The sequence below is a fragment of the Mustela nigripes genome, chromosome X (genome assembly GCF_022355385.1).
Source record: "Mustela nigripes isolate SB6536 chromosome X, MUSNIG.SB6536, whole genome shotgun sequence".
Lineage (NCBI taxonomy): Eukaryota > Metazoa > Chordata > Mammalia > Carnivora > Mustelidae > Mustela > Mustela nigripes.
The window spans coordinates 29999841-30025642 of NC_081575.1; the positions used below are offsets into that span (position 1 = coordinate 29999841).

A 25802-nucleotide genomic window follows, 5' to 3' on the forward strand; every position below is an offset into this window, starting at 1 on the left:
GGGACTCGATCCCAGGACTCTGAGATCATGACCTGAGCCGAAGGCAGCAGCTTAACCCACTGAGCCACCCAGGCGCCCCGGAAATTTCTATATTTAAAAAGTCAATTTCACTGGGGGTGCCTAGGTGGCTCAGTCGGTTAAATTGCTGCCTTCAGCTTAGGTCATGATCCCAGAGTCCTGGGATTGAGCCCCCATATAGGGCTCCCTGCTTGGCAGAGAGTGTGCTTCTCCCTCTCCTGTTCCCAATCCCCCTGCTAGTGCGCGCGCTCTCTCTCTCTCTCTCTCTCTCTGTCAAATAAATGAATGAAATCTTTAAAAAAAATCAACTTCAGGGACACTTGGGTGGTTCAGCCAGTTAAATGGCTGCTTTTGGCACATATCATGATCCTAAGGTCCTGGGATTGAGTTGTGCATCGGGTTCCTTGCTCAGTGGGGGGCCTGCTTCTCCCTCTACCTGCCACTCGCTTTGCTTGCGGGCCTTCTAGCTCTCTGATTAAAAAAAAAAAATCATTTTCACTGTGCATTTTAGGAGCTTCCACCTAAATTTCAATTAGAAGTGATTATTCTGTATGCAATGACATCCTAAAAGGCAAATATCAAGAGAAGAATCTAATTGAATTTCATAAATGCCTTCTAAAAGATGAATATGCTCAATTAAAATCAGGTATTTGGTATCAGTATTTGGCAGTACTTATGTGTGTTAAAACTTTTTTCAAAGATGAGATATGTAAAATATCATTATAGATAAGTATTAACAGATGAATATTTGCAACTGATTTATTTTATTAAGATCTTTATTAATGGGTTGTGGTGGCATAGTCAATTAAGCATCTGACTCTTGGTTTCGATTCAAGTCGTGATATCAGGGTCATGACATCAAGTCCTGTGTTGGGTTCCACGCTCAGCACAGAGTCTGCTTAAGACTCTCCTTCTGGGGGTTAAGCCTCTGCCTTCTGCTCAGGTCATGATCTCAGAGTCCTGGGATCAAGCCCCACATTGGGCTCTCCTCAGCGGGGAGTCTCTCTGTCTGTCTCTCTCTCACTGCCTGCCTCTCTGCCTACTTGTGATCTCTGTCAAATAAAATCTTTTGAAAAAATCCACTATTTTGGTGTCTTCATTTGGATTTTTGAAGTTAGCCAATGTAAACTGTCTCAGTATCCTTGTTCTAGATTGCTCCAGACTCTTGTCCTCCACAAAGAACATACTGGAAGAGTTTCAGTATCTTCAGTTTCAGTATCTTCCAAAGAAGATACATAAATAACTGATCAGCACATGAAAAGGTACTCAACATTAGCCACTAGGGAAAGGAAAATCAAAACCACAGTGAGATATCACTTTACACCCACAAGGATAGTTATGATCAAAAAGACGAACAAAAATAATTGCTGGTGAGATTATGAAGAAACATCATATATATATTCTGGTGGGGATATAAAATGGTAAAACCGCTTTGGAAAACACTCTTGGCAGTTCCTCAAAAGGTAAAACATAAAGTCACCATATAAACCCAGCAATTCCACTCCTAAGTATACAATGAAGGGAATTAAAAACATATGTCCTCACAAAAACTTGTACACCAATGTTCACAGTAGCATTAATCATTATATTCAAAAAGTCAGAAAAGCCCAAATGTCCATTACCTGATGAATAAATAAAATGTGGGATAGCCATACAACAGGATTTTCAGCCGTGAGAACAATTGAAGCTTTTTACGGATTCATTACTAATTTTTACCCGTTCTCGCTACCACATGAATGAACCTTGAAAGCATATTGTTAAGAAGCCAGACACCAACAGCCACATGCTGTGTGATTTCATTCATATGAAATGTCCAGAAGAGGCAAATTCAGAGAGATTGAAAGTAGATTTGTGGTTGCCAGGCGCTGGGAAAAAGTGGAGAGTGACTGCTAGTTATATGAGATTTCTTTTGGGGAAGATGAAAATGTTCTGGAATTAGTGTGATGGTTGCACAACTTTGTGAATATATTAAAAACCACCGCATTACACATTTGTTTTGCATTATACATTTTTAAGGGTGAATTTTATGTCATATGAGTTATATCTAAAGTTAAAAAAGATACCTCTACTTCATTAGGTACTCTCCTGAGTATAGCCATTAAAATCAAAATCCTATTTAGAGGAACACCTAAAACTTCTATTATCCCTATAATATGTAAACGTAGTTCTTTTTTATATCTGGTTTTATGTAACTGCATATACATACGTGTACATAAATATATATGAATAATTTAAACGGTATTAAGGGTGTCCCAAGTAAAGCACTCCTAGCAAACTCAGGCCAAAGCAAAGGAGGTTCTGAGAGCTCAGGACGCCCCCGCGCATCCGGGTCAAATGGAACGGCCCGGAAGTCCACAGGCCAGCTACTGACACGTGACCAGCGTTGAGGCTGGGAAAAGGCTTGGCGCCAGTCTGTGACCTCATTTCTGCGCGACCCTTATTTTTTTGGCGTAGAGTTTCTGCGCTGCTCCTGTGAACGATGCCGAAAGTTGTGTCTCGGTCAGTGGTTTGCTCCGACACCCGGGATCGGGAGGAGTATGACGACGGCGAGAAGCCCCTCCACGTCTACTACTGTTTGTGTGGCCAGATGGTCCTGGTGCTGGGTGAGTAATCGGGAACCGGAGGGCGTCTGCAAGAAGCGAAACTTCGGGTTCTCTAGGGCGGGTTTTCTCTGGCTGTGATCTGGGAGGCGCGTCTCTTTGAAGATTGGTGGGCTTTCCTGCTCCATGCTGATGCCTCCCTACCCTACTCCAGGGCAGCTTTTCTGTTTAACCTTCTATGTATCCGGGCTTCTCTCAAAACCAAATTCCTCCTTCAGAAAAAATTGTTTATCTCCCTTTCCTCCCACGTCGCTTCTAGAAACTTTATAACCTTTCTCCTGCATGCTAGGAGGCTGTCACAGCTTTTACCTTCAACGAGGATAAAGCGTTCCCTTGATCCTACGTTCTCTTCCAGCTGTAACCCCATTTCTTTGCTGCTTTTATAGCAAAACTTCTGGAAAGAGTTGCTTATATTGCCTGTCGCTGCATCCTCACTTCCCATTCCATGTTGACCTCACTTCAGGCATACTTCTCTTCCCACCTCACCATCTAAACCATATTTGTCAAGGTCAGTAACTGAACCTGTTAGTGGTGCCAGTGCTCAATGGCCGGTGCTCATTTTAGTTCTCATCTGTGTCATTTGACAGAGATGATGATTCCATCCTTCTTAAAACACTTTTTGTCATTGCTTCCAAGACTCCACAGTCTCCGGATTTTTCCTCCTACCTTGATTTTGCCCCTCCTCAAGGTCTAGCTCCTTTTCTGACTCTGATGTTTAGGCATTGCAAGGCCCTAGGGCTCAGTCCTCTCACCTGTTCACAATTTGTACTCACGCCCTTCTAAGCGACCCCAACCATTCCCAAGCTTTAAATGCCATTTACATGCCGATTCCTCCCAAATGTTCATCTTTAACTTACACTTCCCCTCAAACTCCAGCTACCTGTTCCCTGTCTCCACTGGATGTCTGGTGGGTCTCTCAAAGTGATCATGTTCAGATCAACTTCATGATCCCATACTTCCTGCTCTCCACTGTTCCACCCTAGTGTGGTAAGTGGTAACACTATTCACCCAGAATCTCAGAAGCAATCTTGACTTCTTTCTTTCCCTTACCTTATGTCCATCCAGTCCATCAACACATTTTGCCGCTACTTGAAAATCTATCCAGAATCTGACTACTTCTTATACTTCCATTTCTGCCACTCTAATCCAAGACACCATCATCCCTCACCTGGAATTCCTTCCTTATTTCATTCAGGTCTCTGCTGAAATGTCCCTTCCCTGATTATCTAAAATGGTACCCTTGTTAGTTACGCTTTGTCCTCTTAACCCTGCCTGATTTTTCTTGGTAGTACTTATCCCTATTTGAGATCATTGTACATCCTTTTAATATCTTGCTAATTTTTTTTATGAGCACTTATCATTATCTATGGTCATATTATATAATTCTTATTTAAAAATTTTTTTAAAGATTTTATTTGTTAGTTTGACACAGAGAGAGATCACAAGTAGGCAGAGAGGCAGGCAGAGAGGGAGGGGGAAACAGCTCCCTGCTGAGCAGAGAGCCCCATGTGGGGCTCGATCCCAGGACCCTGGGATCATGACAGGAGCCGAAGGCAGAGGCTTAACCTACTGAGCCACCCAGGCGCCCTTATAATTCTTACTTTTTACAATTTTCTGCCTTTTCCACTAGAATGAAAACTTCATTAGGGGAGGGTCTCTGCTTTGTCCTTTGCTGAATCCCCAGCACCGTGTTTGAACTGCAATTGGTACCCAGAGAGCCCTCGAATCCTTGTTGTATAAATGAGTTCTCTTTTAATCACCTAGAGTTGAGTGTGAATTCTTGTTCTCCCTCTTAGTAAATGTATGGCAAGTCTCTTGCCTTTTGTAAGCTTCAATTCCCTCATTTCTAAAGTAGGAATACAAAGTGTCTACTCCAGCAGGTCATTGCTAAGATTAATGAACGTGCAGGCACCCTGGTGCCAACTCCCCTGCCCCTTCCTCCATTAATCTCGAATCACTGTGATCACTTGACTTCTCTGTGACCCTTTAGGTACCTCATTTGCATTCTGTCAAAAAGCATTCTGCTTTTTTTTGCACCTTGTTTATTTCCTGTATGTTTTCAGATTGACACTCCTCCAGCTGGTTTGGGTCATTTGCCTGTCACATGTAGCATAGCACTGACCCCTCTCTCTTTTTTTCTAAGCACTTAATCACTTTTCCCAGTGCCTTTGTCATAGGCGGTTCCAGATGCTTGATTGTCTCTTTTGATTCTCACGCATTAGAACACAAACCAAGTGTACCATGATTATAGAAACATAGCAAACTTGACGTGCTGGGAAGGACTTTTGAGATACTGTCATCTATTTATCCTTCCAATGAGGAGTCAAAACAAAACAAAACAAAACAAAAGGAAGTAATTTGCCAAAGATCACTAAGGTGGTAACGGAGCTCCAGACCTTCTGACACCAAGTCCTTTTCAGTTGGGAAATTAAATAATAGGCTTCCATAAGCATTAGTAATTATAGTAAAACATTACAGTGCTAAGGGCCCCCACTGAACACTTGTGATTGCCCCAGGGTAGTTTTCAGTAGCTCTAGTGACGGAATCTTATTCCATATCTTTAGACTGTCAGTTAGAGAAATTGCCCATGAGGCCCCGGGATCGCTCCCGCGTGATCGATGCTGCCAAACACGCCCACAAGTTTTGTAACACGGAGGACGAGGAGACCATGTATCTTCGGAGGTAAGAGGCTGATGCTTGGATTTCCTTGTGTTTCGGTCTGTTTCTGAGGAATCAGTACCCCAGCTAGTGCTAAACAGGTTGTTCTTAGGGGTCCAACACTTCGACATTTGTGTTAGCTCTCTAACGTCTTGTTAATGTGGCAATACCTTCGCTGTGCTTCTTTGAAATGCTGCCGAGATGTGATTCTGTTGCCATTTGATAGCTGTAATTTGTTTTTTTGGCAAGTAGAATGAGCTCATTCGATCTGTGATGTCTTAGCATGCCGTGTGCCGGGCCCCGAGCAGGGAACTGGCTCTATGGAGTTGAATGAGGTACTGCCCTTACCACTGAAGAGTCTGCCGCTCAGTGCGGAGGCCTGGCTACCTTCTGTGTAAAAAGTGAAATGCCGGGGTGGTAAGCCAAAAGCTATGGGAAAGCAGATGGGAGCGGGTCATTCTGAATGGTGGTGAAAGGCACCAAACGATGATGGCATTTGTCTTTGGCCTTGAACTAGGATTTCACCAAGTTGATGAGGGGGCTGAAGAGCATCCCAGGTGGAGGGAATATGGAAGCATTGAAAGGAGCACTTACGGTATGCTTGGGAACTTCGAACGGTCCTTGGTGACTGTAGTCTAGTGACTTTACAGGAAGGGCTTCATGCATCCTGAGGTGGGCCCAGAGTGAATTGCTGAAGTAGGCAAGTTTGGACCTCACCTGCTGGCAAGAGCCATCTCTCTCTCTCTCTTTTTTTAAGATTTTATTTATTATTTGACATAGAGAGACACAGCGAGAGAGGGAATACAAGTAGGGGGAGTGGGAGAGGGAGAAGGAGGCTTCTTGCTGAGCAGGGAGTCCAGTGTGGGGCTCGATCCCAGGACCCTGGGATCATGACCTGAGCCGAAGGCAGACCCCTAACAACTGAGCCACCCAGGTGCCCTGAGCCATCTCTCTCTTTTAAGCAGGGGAGTGACATGGTTGGATCTGTTTGATATTTGGGAGTCCTTAGCCGAGATAATTGAAACCTGGGAAGGGCTAACATTATATGGCGTGTGGAGCAAGAGGAAAGAGGACTGAAAATACCATCCTGGGGAACACTGACATTTCAAAAGCAGACAAAACAGTTGGAACCTGGCCATGTGGGAAACAGGAGGAGAGAGTGTCAGGAAGTGTGTATGTCTGGGGAGGGTGGCCGTCAGCAGGTGCCTGAGGCCACAGAGAGGTCAGTTGCAGGGGATTAAAAAGTCCAGATGTTCCTTCACATACATTTCATTTCCTCAGCTTCTGCTCTGTGCCGGGGTCCTGTCCAGAAGCCTTTGAGATGCCAGTGGATTTATTTGCTAGGGCTCCCGTAACAGTACCAACAGCTGGGTGGCTTAAAGCAACAGAAACTGTCTCACATTTCTGGAGAGTAGAAGTCTGAAATGAGGCTGTTGGTAGAGCCACGCATGGTCTCTCTGAAGGTTTTTGGGGAGGATCCTTCCTTGGCCCTTCCCAGCTTCTGGTGGTTGCCGGCAGTCCTTGGCATTTCTTGGCTGGCAGATGCAACACTTCAGTCTCTGTATCGTTACATGGCCTTCTCCCTGTGTCTTGGTCTCTGTTTTCTTCTCTTCTTTTTATAGGGACATCAGTCACATTGGATTAAGAGCACATTCTACTCATCTACATGACCTCATTGTAACTAATTATATCTGCAACGACCCTCTTTCCAAATAAGGTCACATTCTGAGATTCCTGGAAGGATGTGACTTTTTAATGGATACCATCCAACCAGTACAACCAGTAAACAAGCAAAGTACCCTGCCTGTATGGAGCTTGCATTCTAGGGCTGAGCTGGAGAAAGCAACAGGCTGACATCTTGCTATGTTAATTTAAGAAACCAAACTGTTGTCAGCCCACACTAATGAAAAGAAGTACCGCTAGGTGACATTCAGTAGCAAATGAGACCTTGAGCACCACTGTGCTTCTAGAGCACAGGCTTCTAGAGTTGTGCAGCTGAAGAGGAAATTGGTTATACACAAGATACAACTCGAGGCCAGTAATACAACCAGATTATAAAAATTGATGAAATTTACAAAGGAATGCCCTTTGGGAAGCACGGGGAGAATACCCCATTATGATGATTAGGACGGTTGACAAGATGCCCTATCTGAAGCTAATCCGTTGTCTTTTTCTCCCTCCATTAACCCTTGTTCAGTTTTCTGATGTTGAAAATTACCAACTGAGGGGTGCCTGGGTGACTCAGTCCATTAAGCGTCTGCTTTCAGCCCAGATCATGATCCTGGGGTTTTGGGATCAAGCCTCGCATACGGATCCCTGCTTAGCAGGGAGTCTGCTTCTCCCTTTCCCTCTGCTGCTCTCCCTGCTTGAGCTCACGTGCACTCTCTCTCCCTCTCTGAAATAAATAAATAAATAAATAAATAAGTAAAATCTTTTTAAAAAAGAAAAACTCTCCAACTGAGTATCGTTAAGATCACTAAGATTTATGATGTGTTTATTATATATGTATCATAGTTACGTATACTAATGTGTAATAGTATTTCAATATATATCGAACGGTTGTGTATTACTCAGTTAATACAAAAACTGATCTAACAACACAGCAGGCCAGAGGCCCTCATGGCACTAAAAGGCAGACGCCCTCACCTCTAGGCCAAAAAACGGAGTGGCCTTAGTCTGAAATAGAAACCCTGGAATCCAGCCAGCCTGGTCCTGGAAGCGAGCCAGCTTTGGGACTTCACCCTAGGGCTGTATTGCCCAGGCTTGTGGTCTCTGGCCAGGTGACTGTGTCGGGCCAGAGAGTTCTCAGAGTTTACCAACAAGGCAGGGTAAACTCCCCTTCCGGTTGTTGTCCCTGATCTAATCATGAGCAGTCTGTCCAGTGGCCCACTCTAGTGTGCTCCCCTCCTGGCTGGGGGGGGGGTGCATTTCCCTCCTTAACCAGGGGTGTGTGCCAGCACCGGTTGCTGAACACATGCAGTCTGCCCACTCCCCATGTGCCCGGGAGCCCAGGGGTGTGTTGGGGGGGTGCTCCTCGATTGAGCGTCCCACCACTGATCTTGACTCAGGTCTTGGTGTCAGGGCTGTGAGTTCGAGCCCCATGTTGGGCTCCATGTTCGGAGCCTACTTTATTTATTTGTTTTTAATTTTTAATTTTTTACGTTTTTAAATTTTTTAAAAAGATTTTATTTATTTATTTGACAGAGATCACAAGTAGGCAGAGAGACAGGCAGAGAGAGGTGGAAGCAGGCTTCCCGTTGGACAGAAAGCCCGATGCGGGGCTCGATCCCAGGACCCTGGGATCATGACCCGAGCTGAAGGCAGAGGCTTTAACCCACTGAGCCACCCAGGCGCCCCTGGAGCCTAAAAAAAAAAAAAAAAAAAAAAAGAGTACCCATGCCCCGGAGCCCATCACAGTCCACCTCCAAGTTTTCATTCTAAAGTTCCTCTCTTTTGACACTGTTGTTCCCTGGGCCCCCCGTTCCCCTCCAGCAGTCCCAGTGTTTGCAGATCCAGTACTTTTCTGTCTCTCTGTTGACCCTGCCTCCCTTGATGCTCTCCTTCCTTGACTTCTGTGAAGCTGCTTTGGGGATTCTCCTACTTCTTTGGCTTTCTCAATATTCTGGATTCTTTGGCCGCCTGCCCCTTAAATGTTGGTATTCCCCCGGGCTCTGACCTGGATCTTACCTTCTCTCTCTTTACACTCTCCTTGGACGTCCTCACAACCTCTCACGGCATCAGTTACATTATGTGCTGATGACTCACAAAATCTAGATCTGCCTACGTTTCTCTCCCATACCCAGAACTGTGTATCTAACTGCCTCCTCTCCTTCACCTGATGTTCTGTCTCAGATTGAACATGACCAAGGCCAAACTCATTATTTCTCTAGTAAGGAGATACTGCAGGTGGGCTGACCTGGCACTGCCACAACACTCTTCTTCTATACCTGCCTGTATGTGGGTGTCTGAAAAGTTATGGCATACATTACAGCGCCCACCCCACCCCTGCCCCAAATGACCCCTAAGATTCTGAATGTGACTTCACTTTTGCCAAGTAAAAGGGGCAGAAGTAGAAGCTGTTGCGTGAGGCTTCCAAGGAAAGGGCTTTTCACTCTTCTATTCTTATTTCTTCCTGCTTTTGGGGACAATGGGCATGATAACTGGAGCACCAGCAGCCATCCTGGGACCAGAAAGGAGAGGCCACAAGAATTGCAGAGCTTTGCCATCACCATCCTTGGGTCCCAGTCACTGCCATGAACCACCTTTTCTTTTCTTTTTTTAAGATGGGGGAGAGAATTGGGGGGCAGGGGCAGAGAGTGAGAGAGAGTCCCAAGCAGGCTTCATGCCCAGGCTGGAGCCCGATGCGGGGTTGGATCTCATGACCCTGAGATCAAAACCTGAGCCGAAATCAAGCGTCAGACGCTTCACCTACTGAGCCGCCTTGGTGCCCCTCTTCTGGATGTCTTTTATAGGAGAACAAACCATTGTGTCGAGCCACTGCAGACAGGTCTCTAAATATCAGCCACACACAGTTCCTTCCTTCTCCTCCCCCTTCTACGATGACACCCCCATTCATGCAGTAGTCCATGCCAGAGTCCGTGAGCCAGTCCTCCCTTTGGCTCATCCGTCCCCAGCCTCACCATCCCCTGCACACACCAGTCACTCACTGTGTCCTGTTGATTCCCCCTTCCAGTCTGTCTTGTGGGTGTCTCCCCTTTAGCCCTGCTGCCAGGCCATTTTCCAGTACCTGCCATCGCTGGCTTGGGCTGTTGAAGTAGCCTCTTACCTGGTCTTTTTGCCTCTCATTTTGTTCTCCTCCAGTCTGTTGTCTACTGCCTGAGTGGTCTCAAACGCACATTACAGAAGTCTCCTGCTTCCAGTCTTTTAGTGACTCTCCATCACTTACAACAGTGCTTTTCAGACATTTTTAGACAGTGAATCCTTTCTTCAAGTGGCATGCTTGTCCAGAAGTATGAATACGCAGGAGGCTGCTGTGACTGGGGAAGAGTCAAGCCCAATCCATTAAGGACTCCTACCCTTCCCTTTTCCAGTTTCATTTAGGGGTCCTGGTGGAGTGCGATTTTAGAAATCATGGTTAGCAGGGTAAAATCGAAGTCTGAAGCCTCTCTGTGTTCTTGCCTTGGCCTGCCTTTTTATTCTTGTCTCCTGGTACTCCTTGATTTTTTTTTCTTTTCTTTTTCTTTTTTAAAATAGGCTCTACACCCAACGTGGGGCTTGAACTCGTGACCCTGAAATCAAGGGTTGCATGCTCTACCAGCTGATTTTTTATTTTGTATTTATTTTTTTATAATAAAAAATAAAATATGTGCCCCTTGATTTCTTATTTTGTATTTATTTTTTTTAAAGAATTTATTTATTTATTTGACAGACAGAGATCATAAGTAGGCAGAGAGGCAGGCAGAGAGAGAGGGGGGAAGCAGGCTCCCTGCTGAGCAGAGAGCCCGATGTGGGGCTCGATCCTCTGACCCTGGGATCACGACCTGAGCTAAAGGCAGAGGCTTTAGCCACTCAGGCGCCCTAGCCCCTTGATTTTTAAAAACACAACATTTATCATCTCATATAATTTCTGTGGGTTAGGAATTCAACAGCAGTTTAGCTGGGTGGTTCCTATCTCTTCATGAGGCTGTGGTTAGGAGGTAGATCATGGGGGGATGCCTGAGTAGCTCAGTCTGTTAAGTGGCTGCCTTTGGCTCAGGTCATGATCCTGGAGTCCTGGGATCGAGCCCCACGTTGGGCTCCCTGCTCATTGGAGAGCCTTCTTCTGCTGCTGCTTTGCTGCTCCCCCTGCTTGTGTTCTCTTGCTCTCGCTCTATCACAAATAAATAAAATCTTAAGAAAAAAAAAAGTCAATCATGGATGCAGTCATTTGAAGTCTTGATTAGGGCTGGGAGTTCCACCTCCTACGTGATTGGCAGCTGAGCACTGACTTCAGTTCCTCACCGCGAGAATCTTCCATAGGGCTGCGTGACTATCCTTGGGTTGTGGCAGCTGGCCTCCCACAGCGTGAGTGATCCGAGAGAGAGCAAGGTGAAAACCACAGTATCTTTTAGAACTGAGACTCAGTAGTCACACACCATCATTTCTGCAGTGTCCTCTTGTTAGTACAGGTCAGCCCTATTTTTTTAAAAAGATTTTATTTATTTATTTGGCAGACAGAGATCACAAGAAGGCAGAGAGTCAGACAGAGAGAGAGGAGGAAGCAGGCTCCCCACTGAGCAGAGAGCCCAATTCAGGGCTCGATCCCAGGACCCTGGGATCATGACAGAGCTGAAGGCAGAGGCTTTAACCCAATGAGCCACCCAGGCGACCCAGGTCAGCCCTATTTAGTTTGGGAGGAGGCTACACTGGGTGTCAATACCAGGGCGCAAGGATTATTGGGGGCCATCTTAGAGACTGCCACAACCAGGAAAAATGTTTTGTTTTTGGCCTTCCCTCCCTCACATAATCCTAGACCAGAGTCAATTAGTGCAGCTACCTAGTTCATGTTAATCACTTCCTTATGCCAGTTCAGTATCTTGCCTCACTTCCATGAACTTTTTGAGAGCAAGAATCCTGCCTTGTACTTCCAAAACCCTTAGTACACCTTGCCTGATTGTTGGCACATGGTTAGAGTAGATGAATTGTTGCAAACTTGACAAAATCCTCTTTGGCACTGGTATTTGAAAATTTCTCACCAAGAAATACACAGTCCCCTTTACTTAAAATCCTGTGTTTTCAAAGCTCAGGCTTATGAGAGATGGGCTGACTCCAGAATTCTAGAAGTCCATTGTATGGTGGAGCTCTCCCTTCAGGCTGAGGTTGAATTTAGAGTCCCAGTAGGAAGTTATATGGAAGTGTAAGTTACATGGAACCGAAACTATGGCTAGGGCCCTAGTCACATGATGCTGGTGAATCATGGCACGTTTGACATAAGTGAAGAGGCGGGCTGTTAAAGATGGTGGAGCAGCACCACTGTGAGACTTGAAGCAACTCGCTTAACCTTTTTGGGCCCCAGTTTCCTTATCCCTCAACTGGGAAAAAAATACCCATGTGTTGTCAAAGAGCTGCTAGGAGTCTCTGCAGTACCAGGATGACCATAATTAGTTACAATGACTTTGGAAAGCACTTTGGCCTTGTAAGATGCACGTAATTACTCCTCTGCAGTTTTATTCTTCTTCATATGCACCTCTGTGAAGTGCCTCTTGGCTGTGTTAGCACCATCCAGGGGGGTTTCTGAAAAGTCCTAATGCCTCACCTCCACCCTCGGAGATGCGGGGGAAGTCATAGAGCATAAAACTCACCATTTTACGGGGTGCAATCCAGTGGTTTTAGTATATTCACACGGTTGTGCAACGATCATCAATTCCAGAGCATTTTCATCACCCCCCTAAAACAAACCTTATACCTAATAATGGTCATTCCCCACTTCCTTCTCCCCCAGCCCCTGGCAATCATTAATCTACTTTCTCCCTGTGGGTTTGCCTATTCTAGGTACCTCATTAAAAGGGAACCATAAAGGGGCACTGGGTGGCTCAGTGGGTTAAAGCCTATATGCCTTCTGCTCAGGTCATGATCCCAGGGTCCTGGGATTGAGCTCCACATTGGGCTCTCTGCTCAGCTGGGAGCCTGATTCCCCCCCACTCCACCTGCCTCTCTGCCTACCTGTGATCTCTGTCTGTCAAATGAATAAATAAAATCTTTAAAAAAAAAAGGGAAGCATAAATATTGTAGCTTTTGGTGTCTACTGTTCTTCATTTAGCATGTTTTCCAGGTACATCCATGATGTAGAATGACTCAGTATTTTATTCTTGCAGCTGAATGACATTCCATTGTAAGGACATACCACATGTTGTTTATCTGTTCATCAGTTGATGGGCATTTGGACTGTTTCCTTTTTAAAAAAAATTTTTTTTACTATTATGGGTAATGTTGTAAACGTGTGGACATGTGTACAGGATTTTGTGTGAACATGTTTTTGGTTCTCACGGGTGTATACTTACGAATAGCTGGGTCATACATGTCATGTACCTTGTGGTCATTTGTGTATCTTCTTTGGAGAAATGTCTATTCAAATTATTTGCCCATTTTTTAATTGGTGTATTTGACTTTTTAATTGTTGGGTCATAGGAATTCATATATTACAGATGCTAACCCCCTAACAGATACATGATTTGCAAACATTTTCTCCCATTCTGTGGATTGCCTTTTCTCTCTTTTTGGTGATACTTTTAGAAGCATAAAAGTTTTTAATTTAATCAAGTCCAGCTTATTTTTTTCTTTGCTTGTGCTTTGCTTATTTTTTTCTTTGCTTATGGAGTCTTAGCTAAGAAACCTTTGCCTAATTCAAGGTCTTGAAGGTTTATGTCTACATTTTCTTCTAAGAGTTTTATAGTTTAATTCTTGGGTTTAAGCCTTTCATCCATTTTGAGTTAAAATTTTTTTTGAGTTAATTTTTTTAGATGGCGTGAGATAAGTATGTAATAAATTCATCCTTGTACATGTGGATATCCAGTTGTCCTGGTACCAGTTATGGAAAGTCTGTTCTTTCTCCTTCGAATGGTCTTGGTACCCTTAAATCAAAAATCAGTTAGCAATATATGTATGGGTTTATTGGGACTCTGTTCCATTCCATTGATCTGTCTGTCTTTATGCCAGTACTACCCTGTCTTGATTATTGTGGCTTTTGTGGTTTTGAAATCAGAAAATGTGAGTCCTCCAACTTTGTTCTTTTTCAGGATTGTTTTGGCTATTCTAGATTCCTTGTAATTCCATGTGAATTTTAGGATCAGCTTGTCAATTTCTGCAAAAAGCCAGCTCGGATTTTGATAGGGATTGTTTTGAAGCTGTAGATTCATTTAGGGAGTATTACCATCTTAATGTTAAGTCTTCAGTCCACGAACATGGAATGTCATTCCATTTACTTAGGTGTTCTTTAATTTCTTTCAGCAATGTTTTATAGTTTTCAGTGCACGAGCCTTGCACTTATTTTGTTAAAATTTTCCTAAGTATTTTATTCTTTTTAAGATTTTATTATTTATTTGACAGAGACACAGAGAGGGAGGGAACACAATCAGGGGGAGAGGGAGAGGGAGAAGCAGGCTCCCTTGGTGAGCAAGGAGCCCAATGGGGGGCTCGATCCTAGGACCTTGGGATCATGACCTGAGCTGAAGACAGCCACTTGATGACTGACAACCAGTATTTTATTCTTTTTGATGCTATTGTAATTGGAATTGTTTTCTTATCTTTATTTTTTATTGTTCATTTTTAGTATATAGGACTCCATTAGTTTTTATATGTTGATCATGTAACCTGCAGTCTTTCTAAACTTGTTTATTAGCTCTCATTGTATGTTTGTGTGTTCTTTAGGGTTTCTGTGTGTAAGATCATGTCATCTACAGATAGAGATGGTTTTACTTTTTCCTTTCCAATCTGGATGCTTTTTATTTCTTTTTCTTGCCAGTGGCCCTGGCTAGAACTTTTCCTACAATGTTGAATAGAAGTGTTGAGAGTGAGTATCCTTGTCTTGTTCCTGATCCTAGGAGAAAAGCTTTCTGTTTTTCACCATTAAGTATGATATTAGTTTATGTAACTGTTAGTAACTGTGGGTTTTTCATAGATACCCTTTATCAGGTGCAAAAAGTTCCCTTCTATGCCTAGTATATTAATAAGGGTTTTGAATTTTGTCAGCTGCTTTTCTTTTGTGTCTTTTGAGATGTTGAGATGATCATTTTTTTTCCCTCTTTTGTTCTATTACTATGGTGTCTTGGCTTGGATTAATTTTTTTATATGTTGTACCAGTCTTGTAGTCCTGGGATAAATTCTTCTTGGTCATGTTATATGATCTTTTTTCTATGCTCCTGGATTCAGTTTGCTAGTATTTTTTTGTTTTTTACAGAGTTCTGCCCGTGTGTTTGTAAGCAATATTGATCTCTAGTTTGTTGTTGTACCTTTGTCTGGTTTTGGTATCAGGGTAATCCTGGCTTCATCTGAAGAGCTGGAAGGTATTTCCTCCTCTTTTGAAAAGTTTGTGAAACTTTGGTATTAATTCTTTGAACTTTTAGTAGAATTCACCAGTGAAGCCACTCATCCCAGGCTTTTCTTTGTGCAAAGTGTTTTGATTACTAACTAAATTTCTTTACATGGATAGTCTATTTAGATTTTCTGTTTCTTTTCCAGTGATTTTGGTAGTTTATCTTATTCTATTGTTCTAGGAGTTTGCCCATTTCATCTCGATTATCTCATTTGTTGCCATATGGTCATTCATAGGATAATCTTACAAATCTTTTTCTGTCAGACCAGTAGTACTCTTGATTTTTTAAAATCCTACTAACATTAGACGATTTATAATTCCCTGAATATGCTGTGCTTTTTGGCTTTGCACATAATATTCCCACTGCTTGAAATACTGCTTGCTATCAGGACCATTGACTTTCAGCCACCTCCTCATGAAGCCTTCCATGACTGCCTCAGACAGACTTGGTGCTCCCACCTTTACATTCGATTACATGGTATACATTTCTCCATTTAAGAACTTACCTCCATGATTGTAATTTTCCTCACTAAACCAAATTCTTTTTTTTTTAAAGATTGTATTTATTTATTTCAGAGATCACAAGTAGGCAGAGAGGCAGGCAGAGAAAGAGAGGGAAGCAGGCTCCCCGCTGAGCAGAGAGCCTGATGCGGGACTCGATCCCAGGACCCTGGGATCGTGACCTGAGCCGAAGGCAGAGGCTTCAACCCACTGAGCCACCCAGGCGCCCCACTAAACCAAATTCTTAAAAGAATTCTTTCAACCAGTGTTTTATTGCATGTCTGTTTCGTTTCCAGTACTTTGCTCGGTTCTGGGGATAGAGTGGTCAGACAGGCATGGTCTCCATTAATCTCTGATCTCATGGACCCTACAGTCCAGTGGAATGACAGAAAAATAAAGTCATTATGATTCTGGGAGGTCCTGTGAATGAAACAAAGGGCTCATACAGAGAATGTCGTGAAAACGTCTTTGAAAAAGTGGCTGAGACCCCAAAAATGAGAATGGGAAAGCAGTGAGAAGAGCATTCTGGGGAGAAAGAAGTGTGTTTGTGTGAAAGGTCCGAGGTGGGAAAGCACTTGTTTGTTCAAAGAAGCGAGGTCTGTTGTGGCTGGTTCATGGTGAGGGAGGAAGGGCATCTGTGAAAGGAGATGAGCCCAGTTTTGTGCTCAGCTGGTGCCTGGGAGGCCATGGTAAGGAGGCTGGATTTTATTCTAGGTGTCTTAGGAAGCCACTCTTGCCTCTGCTTAAAGAATGATTTGGAGTGTAACAGTAGCGGAAGCAGATTCTAGAATAGTAGTTAAAGTTTGTATGTTAGGTATGAATTTAGAACAGGGAAGGCCTAACCGAATACCACACACATGCGCGCACTTGCTTTCGATTTGACTGCCCCCAGATCTGAAATTCCCCCAGTCAAACTGGGGAAGAAATATTTATAAGGGCCATCAACATTTGCAAGACTAGAAAATAAGAAGATAACTCAGTAGGCAAAAGATATGAACTGACAGTTCACCCAAAAAGAGAAAACACAAATGCCTATAAAATACACGAAAAGATGCCTCACTTTTCACTCTTTAAAAAAAGAAATGCAGGGGCGCCTGGGTGGCTCAGTGGGTTGAGCCGCTGCCTTCAGCTCAGGTCGTGATCTCAGGGTCCTGGGATTGAGTCCCGCATCGGGCTCTCTGCTCAGCGGGGAGCCTGCTTCCTCCTCTCTCTCTCTGCCTGCCTCTCTGCCTACTTGTGATCTCTCTCTGTCAAATAAATAAATAAAATCTTTAAAAAAAAAAAAAGAAATGCAAATTATGAGAACACATTTTTCATGTGTCAGATTGACAGTCGTGCAATTTAATCACATCCTGTGTTGGTGAGACTGGAGAAAAACACAAATTTCACATTGGTGGTAGGAACATAGATTGGTTCAACTTCCCTAGAGAGTAATTTGGCAGTATTTCTCAGAATTTAAAGCGGATACTCTTCTAGGAATTCATCCAACAGGTAAAAGACTTTTCGGTTTATCCACACAAAGGAATACAGTGCAGCCCTTATGAAGAATGAGGCACCTCTTTGTCAATTGGTAAGGAAGGGTCCCCTATGAATTTTCTAACCAGGACACATTTTTTTAGGCAAACAAATGAAGAACAAAGAAGTGTAAGGTATGCTGCGTTTGTCTAAAAAGGGAAAGAAATAAAATATATTTTCTTTCTATGTCAGTAAGGATTCCTTGCTTGAATCGTCAACTATCTCTGGGAGGAACAGAAGAAACCAGAAGCAATAATTGCCCCTGGGGAAGAGAACTGGGTGGGTGAAGGGTGGGTGGGGAGAATATTTACTTTTCTTTCTATTCTTACATATGCCATGTTTGCATATGGCCTTTTAAAAAATGGAAACAAACAAGGGGCAAGGAAGTGAGGAGACCAGTCTGGAAGCTAGGACAGGCGGCCAAGGAAGAGATGGTGGCCGGAAGGTGGAGCAAAGCAGACAGGTTCAAGATCTTGTTTTGGAGAGAAAATCCATAGGATTTGCTGATGGACTGGGTGTGGGCATTAAGAGAAAGAGGAGTCAAGAATGAGTCCCAGGTTTGTGTTAAGCATCTTGGGTGGGTGGCAGAGTTGCTTACCTAAGGCGCTCTTGTGGGCTCTTGAGCTTGGTGGCCTGGGCTTGAATGTAGCCTATTCTGCTTCTGGACTCTGACCTGGGGCAAATCATGTGCTTAGGTTTGTGCCTTCGTGTGGAAAATAGGAATGGTAATAGGAACTTGGGTTGCTGTAAGGCTTAAATGGCTTCATAACATACGTTCTTGAGCACTGCGTACATGTGGGTGCTGGTATTGTTGTTGTTGTTATTGTTACCACCGTGACCTGCCTGCTGCTGTGACTATAGCTCCTGCTGCTCATTTGTTCATACCTTTTTTTTTTTTACTTCCGTTTCCTGCACAGGCCTGAAGGCATTGAGCGACAATACAGGAAGAAGTGTGCAAAGTACGTGTCTAACAGCGTGGGATTCTCCCAATCACGCAAAAGCAAAGGCGGTAGTATGTTCAGGAAGGAATTATGTGGATACCATTCTCTGTTATCTTTATCCTTGTAATCTCAACTGCCTTTGAACTTCAACTACACAAATACCAATATGCTTCTCAGAAGTCACATCTCTGAGCAGCTGGTCACAGAAATTTTTTTTAACATTGTATCATTTTTTCTAAATAGAGATATAAATTATATATGATAAAATTTACCTTTTTTTAAAAAAAGATTTTATTTGACGGAGAGAGAGACAGCGAGAGAAAGAACACAAGCAGGGGGAATGGGAGAGGGAGAATCAGGCTTCCCGCTAAGCAGGGAGCCCAAATATGGCTCGATCCCAGGACCCTGGGATCATGACCGGAGCTGAAGTCAGACACTTAGCTACTGAGCCACCCAGGCGCCCCTGTCCTTTTTTTTTTTCTTAACTAATCTCTCTGCCTACTGTGGGGCTTGAACTCACCACCCCAAGACCGACTTTCGCCTGCTCTCCTGACAGCCAGCCAGGTGTTCCCCAGATTTGCCCGTGTTAAGCATACAGTCTGAGAACTTGTGACAGAAACGTATAGTCTGCAAACACCACCCTGCCCTGATGCGGGCCATTTCCGGCCTCCTGTGCCCTTTGCAGTCAGTCCTCTTCTCTGTGTTCCCCCACTGGCAGCCACTGAGCTGCCTTCTGTAGCTACAGTTTTGCCTTTTCTAAAAATGTTACCTAAAGGCGTACCTGGGTGGCTCAGTGGGTTAAGCCTCTGCCTTTGGCTCAGTTCATGGTCTCAGGGTCCTGGGATTGAGCCCTGGTGAGTAGTGTCCATGGCTCCATTGTCCCTCTCCCCCTGTACGAGGGCATTTGAGTTGCTGATGGTTTTGACTGTCCTGCATAAAGCCGTTACGAACATTCTGTATAAACCTTGGTGGGGACACGTGTTTTCTCTGGAGTGGAATCGCTGGCTCGTATGGTCAATGGAACATAACGTAACGTAATCCAGACTTACTTATAAAGCCTACTGGAGGGCCCATAGACTCAACAAGAGCGTTAGAAACTGTTCTGTAAAGCTATATCTACATGTCCAGCTTTTGGCCGTTAACAGTGAGAATACTAAACTATAGTATGTTCCATCTGGTTGATGGCACAACAGCTCTCAGAAGACTCTGGCGAGGAGAATCAAGGCATGGAAATGGCTAAGAAGGCAATTTAGTTCCCAGCCACACTAGAGTTGTCAACTTCAGTTTGTCTTTTTTTTTTTTTTAAAGATCTGATTTTTAAGTAACGTCTGTACCCAACGTGGGTCTCAAACTCACAACCCCAAGGTCAGGAGTCACACTCCACCAACTGAGCCAGCCAGGCGGCCCCCCACTAGTTTATCATGTCTTTTGAGTACTTCATGTAGCTGAAAAAGTAGAACAAAACTGACTGACCCAAGAAAGTTTGATGATTACTCCCTAGAGCAGTTGGCCGGCCATTGCCGGGGAGCTTTACACCCCTTCTCGACACTACAAAAACCCAAACAAAACTAGACAAACCCCCCATGCTAGGTACCCAGACTTCTGGGAAGAATGGCAGCAGTTTTTTTTCCTAAATATATATCTATTAGAGAGTGAGAAAGAGAGAGAGGGGAACCCAAGCGGACTCCTTGCTGAGTGCGGAGCCTGGTGTGGGGCCTGATCCCACAACCCTGAGATTATGACCTGAGCTGAAACCAAGAGTTGGTTGTACCACCCAGGAGCCCCAGCAGGTTTTATATATATATTTTAAAGAAACTTGTATTTTAAAATTTTTATTTATTAAGTAATTTTTCCATCCAACATGGGGCTCAAACTCACAACCTCGTCCGGAGTCACATGCTCTCCCAGCTGAGCCAGCCAGGCGCCCCAGAGTGGCAGTGGCTTTAACGGGAAAGCAAACAGCAGCGGGCGCCAGCATTTCCCAAACTTGTCCAATGCTGAGAATTACCTGGGATGCTGAGGAAAGTAATAGATTCCCAGGCCTCAGCTTCCAGATTTGCTGAATGAAGATCTTTGGAAGGAGCTGGGAGTCTGAGCAGCAGCTGTAACAAATTCTTACTCGGTAAAGTGATTCCTCAGTGATTCTTAGGCAGCAGTTCCGGGAAACACCGGAAGGAGCGAATCCTCAGTTTATGCCACGAATGAAACTATTCTCAGTGTCTGAGCGTGCTTTGTGAATCGGCGTTTTGGGGATTTGGATTCTGAGCTTCCCAGAGACTGACTCTGCTGTTTGCAGGTGTGGACTGCCCCTCTTCTATCAGTCCCAGCCCAAGAATGCCCCCGTGACCTTCATTGTGGATGGCGCAGTAGTCAAGTTCGGCCAAGGTTTTGGTAAAACGAATATCTACACTCAGAAGCAAGAGCCTCCTAAGAAGGTAATCACTGAAGGAGACTGACTGGTTCATATAGCTGCGAATCTCCAGATCGCCCTCCATCTTTCAATGAGTATAATGAGAAAGTGCTCTTTTTGGACGCATGCTTTATTAAAAGGATGCCATTTTTATGGGTGAACAGATGTTAATGTAACATCTATTATGTGTTCTGTTCTTTCCTACGGCTGTCCCAGGAGTAAAGTTAGAAATTGTATGGTTTTGATTCACATTGATTTCCTTTGAAATCTCTTCCTTTTTCAGTGTGGACAGTTAAAGTGAAAGTTAAAAGGCCTTGATGGCAAATATTAGAAAAATAGAATCCAAATAGAAAAAAAAATCTACTGGCACTTTTAGATAGGCCAGCCTCTCCGTCCTCACCCTGCAGTCAGGCATGTGCATGGACACACGTGCGCGATGTGCAGCTCACAGAGCCTCTTGCAGTGAACGAGACTGATTCCTCCTCCTGTGACTCCAGGTGATGATGACCAAACGGACCAAAGACATGGGCAAGTTCAGCTCCGTTACAGTGTCTACCATTGATGAAGAGGAAGAGGAGATTGAGGCTGTGAGTGCTTCTGCTCCCAAGGGAACTGGATTGGGGGGTGGGCCCGGAAGGAACTGGGACTCTAGAATCAGTCCATTCGAGTAGCGGAATAATGAGAAATGTTGCTTCCAGGCCTTACTGTGTTAGTAAGAAACTAGAGGACCCCAGTCCCGTTCCTGTCTCTCTGGATCCCTAGGGCATCTGTAAAATGAGAACCAGGCAGTTGGACTGGATCAGTGGCATTTTCATACTGATTTTGAGATGCTTTCAGGGGGCAAATCCCTCATCTCTCATCCCTCTTCGTTCCTAAAAACCTATCGGACTCTGCAGTTTGAGGTCCTGTCAGTCTGGCTCGAGTGGCTTGTGAGGCTCTCTGTAGTAGTAGGAGCAATTACCTTTATGGTCCTTCAGTATAATGAGGTTTACAGAGAGATGTTATCTGTTGTTTTACAAATGGTTTCGGCCGAAACCTGAGCTCTCCTGGATTATTGTACAGCTGACGAGTTTAAAGGGAACAGAGTCCATTTCAGGAACAATTCTGAGATCCGAGGAGCAGGAATTGCTCCATAAGGTCTCTGGGACTCACTGGTACCGGCTGCCGTTCTTCCTCCCGCAGAGAGAGGTTGCCGACTCGTACGCACAGAATGCCAAAGTGATCGAAAAGCAGCTGGAGCGCAAGGGCATGAGCAAACGGCGACTGCAGGAGCTGGTGAGTGGCCTGGGCGGCAAGGGTTTCTCGGTCTGAGAGACCCTCCAGCAGTCGGGGAGATCCTGCAGGAAGTCTGGTGGCCAGCTGTCTCACCCTGGCCTGTCACGGTCAGTGTACTCTGTCTAGTGACCATGGGCTCCAGGCCCCAAGTTAGAGTACTCACTGGCCAGTCCTGACTGGGCCGGTACTTGAACCTGCTGCCCGGGGTTCGTGGATGTGCACCTAGGTGGGGAGGGCGTACAGCTGTGCTACATTGGCTTCACTGGGATGGGGGCCTTGGGGCTGCCTAAAGCCCCGGGGCCGTCCTTACTTTCTGTGTGAGTCACAGACTCATGGCGCGGACACTTGCATTTGATAGCGCCGGTAAGGTGGGTCTTCTTGATAACAATGTACTTTTGCTAGTTCTTTAAGATCGGCCATCACTGTCTTCGTGCCTCATCAGAGGCTGTGGCGGTGCAGTCTGATGACCGGAGAGCTTCCTTCGGTGACAGGGTGACAGGTGGTGGGTCTTGGGCACGGCATTGCCCTGCCATCGTGGTCTAGAGCCGTGCCTATCCCATTTGCCGAGGGGAAGGGCCGGGGCTTGCTTCTTTTTTATAAATCTCCATTTTGTCAAGAACAGATTTATAATTTATAAAATTCCATAAAAATGCATTTGCCTCAAGTGCTCATGCTAAATGATTTGTTTTTGTTATGACGCTGGCAAATTACTGTGCAAGGTTCTAGATGCTAACTCTTGATTTTTATATATATCTTGCATGAACCAACAACCAGCAGTTCACGAACTGTATAACATGAAGTAACGCTGTTCCAGAACAGTGTTTCTTGTCTTATTCTGCCAGGAATGGGATAATGGTATATCATGGTATTGATTCCCTCAGCCCTTTGAAGGGCCTGGGGCTGTAGGAGCCCTGCGCTGATCGCCTTTGACCGCAGCCTTTTACCACACAGACGCCATCGTTTTCTATGTGCAGCATAATACCAGAAAGGTTGGAAAGCAGTTGCTAGAGATACGTGGATTTGCCAACTACTGTTCTAGTTTCTATACTAAATGAACACAAAAGGATAGTGTCTGGGCAGTTAGGAGAAGGAAGGAAAATAAGAATGTCATGGCATCACTCAGGGCATATGCTTTTCTTCCTTTTCCAGGCTGAACTGGAAGCCAAGAAAGCAAAGATGAAGGGGACCTTGATTGACAACCAGTTCAAGTGATCAGGACCTTCCTCTCAGCCCAGACCAGAAGCAGGCATTTAGACAAGGAGGAAAAAGAACTGTTTCTTGACTCCACAGCCTTGTGGTCACCTTTTAGCCCCAGTGGAAGGCTTTCCATTACTTCCCATTGATTCTTCCTACTTTTGGTGAGGGCTTTGAATCCATGTGACCTGCTTTCTAGAGATGGGTTTTCTAAATCTTTCTGTATATAGGTCTTCTGTACTATTTTTTGTGCATTTGATGTAAACTTCTTCAGCTGTGTGGAAAGTCTGAACACACCAGGGCTTGAGTGTCTCTTGTTTTGAAAGTAGCTCTTCTTAGTCCCTCTTCAAAGCTAATAAAATGTTTATAGACTTTTTTTAAAAAGTACTATGATGTATCACAGAGAAAGTGGCGTGAATTATATTTAAAGTTACAGCAATTATGATTCTTTTAAGTGACTATTCTTAGACGAGCAGGAATTGACTATGGTTTGAACCTCTCTCCTGTCAGAAAGGAATCTGTGGAAAGCCAGAATGTCCATAAAGCTTCCTTTAGCTTCACATTCAGAGAAACTTCCTTGGTAATAAACCAAGAAATGATCCTGAAAGTATAGTCTTTCTTCCTTTACTTCAAATGGTAAAGCTGTAGATGCATTATTCCTTACTGGCCTTTGTACTTAAAGAAGGAACAGCCAGATTGGGGGCAGGGGCGGGTAGGGTAGCCCAGGTCTAAATGAAAATGGGGTCTCAGTAAGCAACCCAAGGTGACCACCATCCCGTCAGGCAGCTAGGGAGACGCCTGCTTCCATATGTGGGTACGGGAGGGAGACCTAGAGTAAGAGCTGATACTGAGACAAAACAAAAGTAGCTGTTGGCCAGCTCGTATTTCATATTTGCTATTTGTAGAGGAGTGTTGTCTTTTTAAATATTTAGGGGCGCCGGGGTGACTCCGTTGGTTAAGCCTCTGCCGTCGGCTCAGTCACGCTCGTGAGGATGGATGGAGCCCTGCATCGAGCTCCCTGCTCAGTGGGGAGGCTGCCCCTCCCCACCCAGCTCGTGCTCTCTCTAGTTCTGTCTCTCTCAAGTAAATAAATCTTTAAAAAAATAGTTAATGTCACGCCGTTTCAGTGATAACAATATGGAGCGTTATATACGTGTTTTTATCTGTTCACCTGTGTCATAAGCTGTTGGGCCGGATTGCTCAGCAGTCGCCCAAGACGTGTGTAAGGCGCTGCTGGGAAATAATAGGACATTTCTCCTTGCTTTTTCCCCTGCCTTCCTTATTTGGAATGCAGAGTAGCTTGGAGTAGGGGGTAGATGCGAGCTAGCAAGAACTGGGAGAAAGAGGAGCGGCAGGGGGCCGGGGAAAGCCAGGTGGGGCTGTGTTGCCATCTTCCTGCATCCAGTGAGGTCTTTGCAACCGAGTCTTCCTGTCCACCTCATTTCCTGTCCTCGTTCTGAAAGATACTTGGACAGCATGTAGATGGCCAACCAAAATCTCCTCGCAGTTCCTTGACTTCACCTCCAAACAGTGACCTTCACCTTCACGCCTCTGTAGCCATAAACTCCCATGACCGTAGCCTGGCAGCCATGTCCACCACGTCTGAGATCCAAGATTCTAGAGATCCAAACTTCTGCTCTGTGATCACAGCCTCCTCACATGGCCACTCTCATGCTCTCACTTCCACTAAACCTGTTCTTTCTGTTTTCAGATGTGAAGGATGGTTATTTTATCAGTCCTCATAGAAAAAACTGCAGGAGTTTACAGATGATGATGATACTCTTTAATGGCTGCTCGTTCTGTGTTACGTGCCATGGAAGGCACTTCGTGGGTATGACCTAGTCAAAACAAGATGACAGGGGCGCCTGGCTGGCTCAGTGTGTTAAAGCCTCTGCCTTTGGCTCAGGTCATGATCCCAGGGTCCTGGGATCGAGCCCCACATCAGGCTCTCTGCTCAGCAGGGAGCCTGCTTCCCTTCCTCTCTCTCTGCCCACCTTTCTGCCTACTTGTGATCTCTGCCTGTCAAATAAATAAATCTCAACAAGATGACAGTCCTTTGAGATCGGTCTGTTCCCATTCTCATCTCACAGACGAGAATTGAAGACTCTGAGAGTATAAGTTTCCTAAGATCCCGTAGCCAGGAAGTGATAAAGCCAAAAATCTGACTATAGAACTAGGCTGAATTGCTTCTCCTATGGGATTTAAAAAAAAAAATCTATTATGGAGAACAGATAGCAATTTCATTTTGAGAAACCAAGTAAAAGGCGCTGTAAAGACACATAGAGGACTTCCCTGTAGCAATGTGTTGTCACCTTAACACATATTTTCTGAAATATTTGTCCTTAGATACTAACCCTAAACCATTTTAACAGCTGGTTCAAATTGCACACTTTGCTTCATCTTTAAGACTGCAAATCATGATGTCATTAGTACCAAATAAACATGTGCTCTTTAGTGTTGGCTGCTTTCATATTGATCTACTTACAAAAGTGATACACTGTGCTATCTCTAGTCTCTTTATTTTCTTGTAGTATTTTAGCAGCAAATACAGTGTTTTAATGTTAGTACTAAGAGCCGTATTGGAATTTCGGAGAGTCTTACTCTGTTTTATTTTGTGTTTGTACTATCAACTGTAATAAAATAGTAAAATGTAAAATGTT

At 44.5% G+C, this 25802-nt stretch overlaps 1 protein-coding gene across 1 annotated transcript; it reads left to right on the plus strand.

The window, feature by feature from the left end:
* Positions 1-2402: 2402 nt before the first annotated feature.
* STEEP1 (STING1 ER exit protein 1) lies at positions 2403-25802 on the plus strand. The gene is made up of 7 exons (XM_059385403.1): positions 2403-2621; positions 5183-5300; positions 18240-18281; positions 20560-20698; positions 21171-21260; positions 21856-21948; positions 23098-25802. The coding sequence occupies exons 1-7, from the start codon at positions 2498-2500 to the stop codon at positions 23158-23160; spliced, it is 669 nt and encodes a 222-aa protein (XP_059241386.1). The 5' UTR covers positions 2403-2497; the 3' UTR covers positions 23161-25802.

Coding starts and splice junctions, on each gene's coding strand:
- STEEP1 (XM_059385403.1), top strand. CDS start 2,498: ATGCCGAAAGTTGTGTCTCGGTCAGTGGTTTGCTCCGACACCCGGGAT. Junction 18,282..20,559: donor TACAGGAAGAAGTGTGCAAA/GTACGTGTCTAA, acceptor TGCTGTTTGCAG/GTGTGGACTGCCCCTCTTCT. Junction 20,699..21,170: donor AGCAAGAGCCTCCTAAGAAG/GTAATCACTGAA, acceptor CTGTGACTCCAG/GTGATGATGACCAAACGGAC.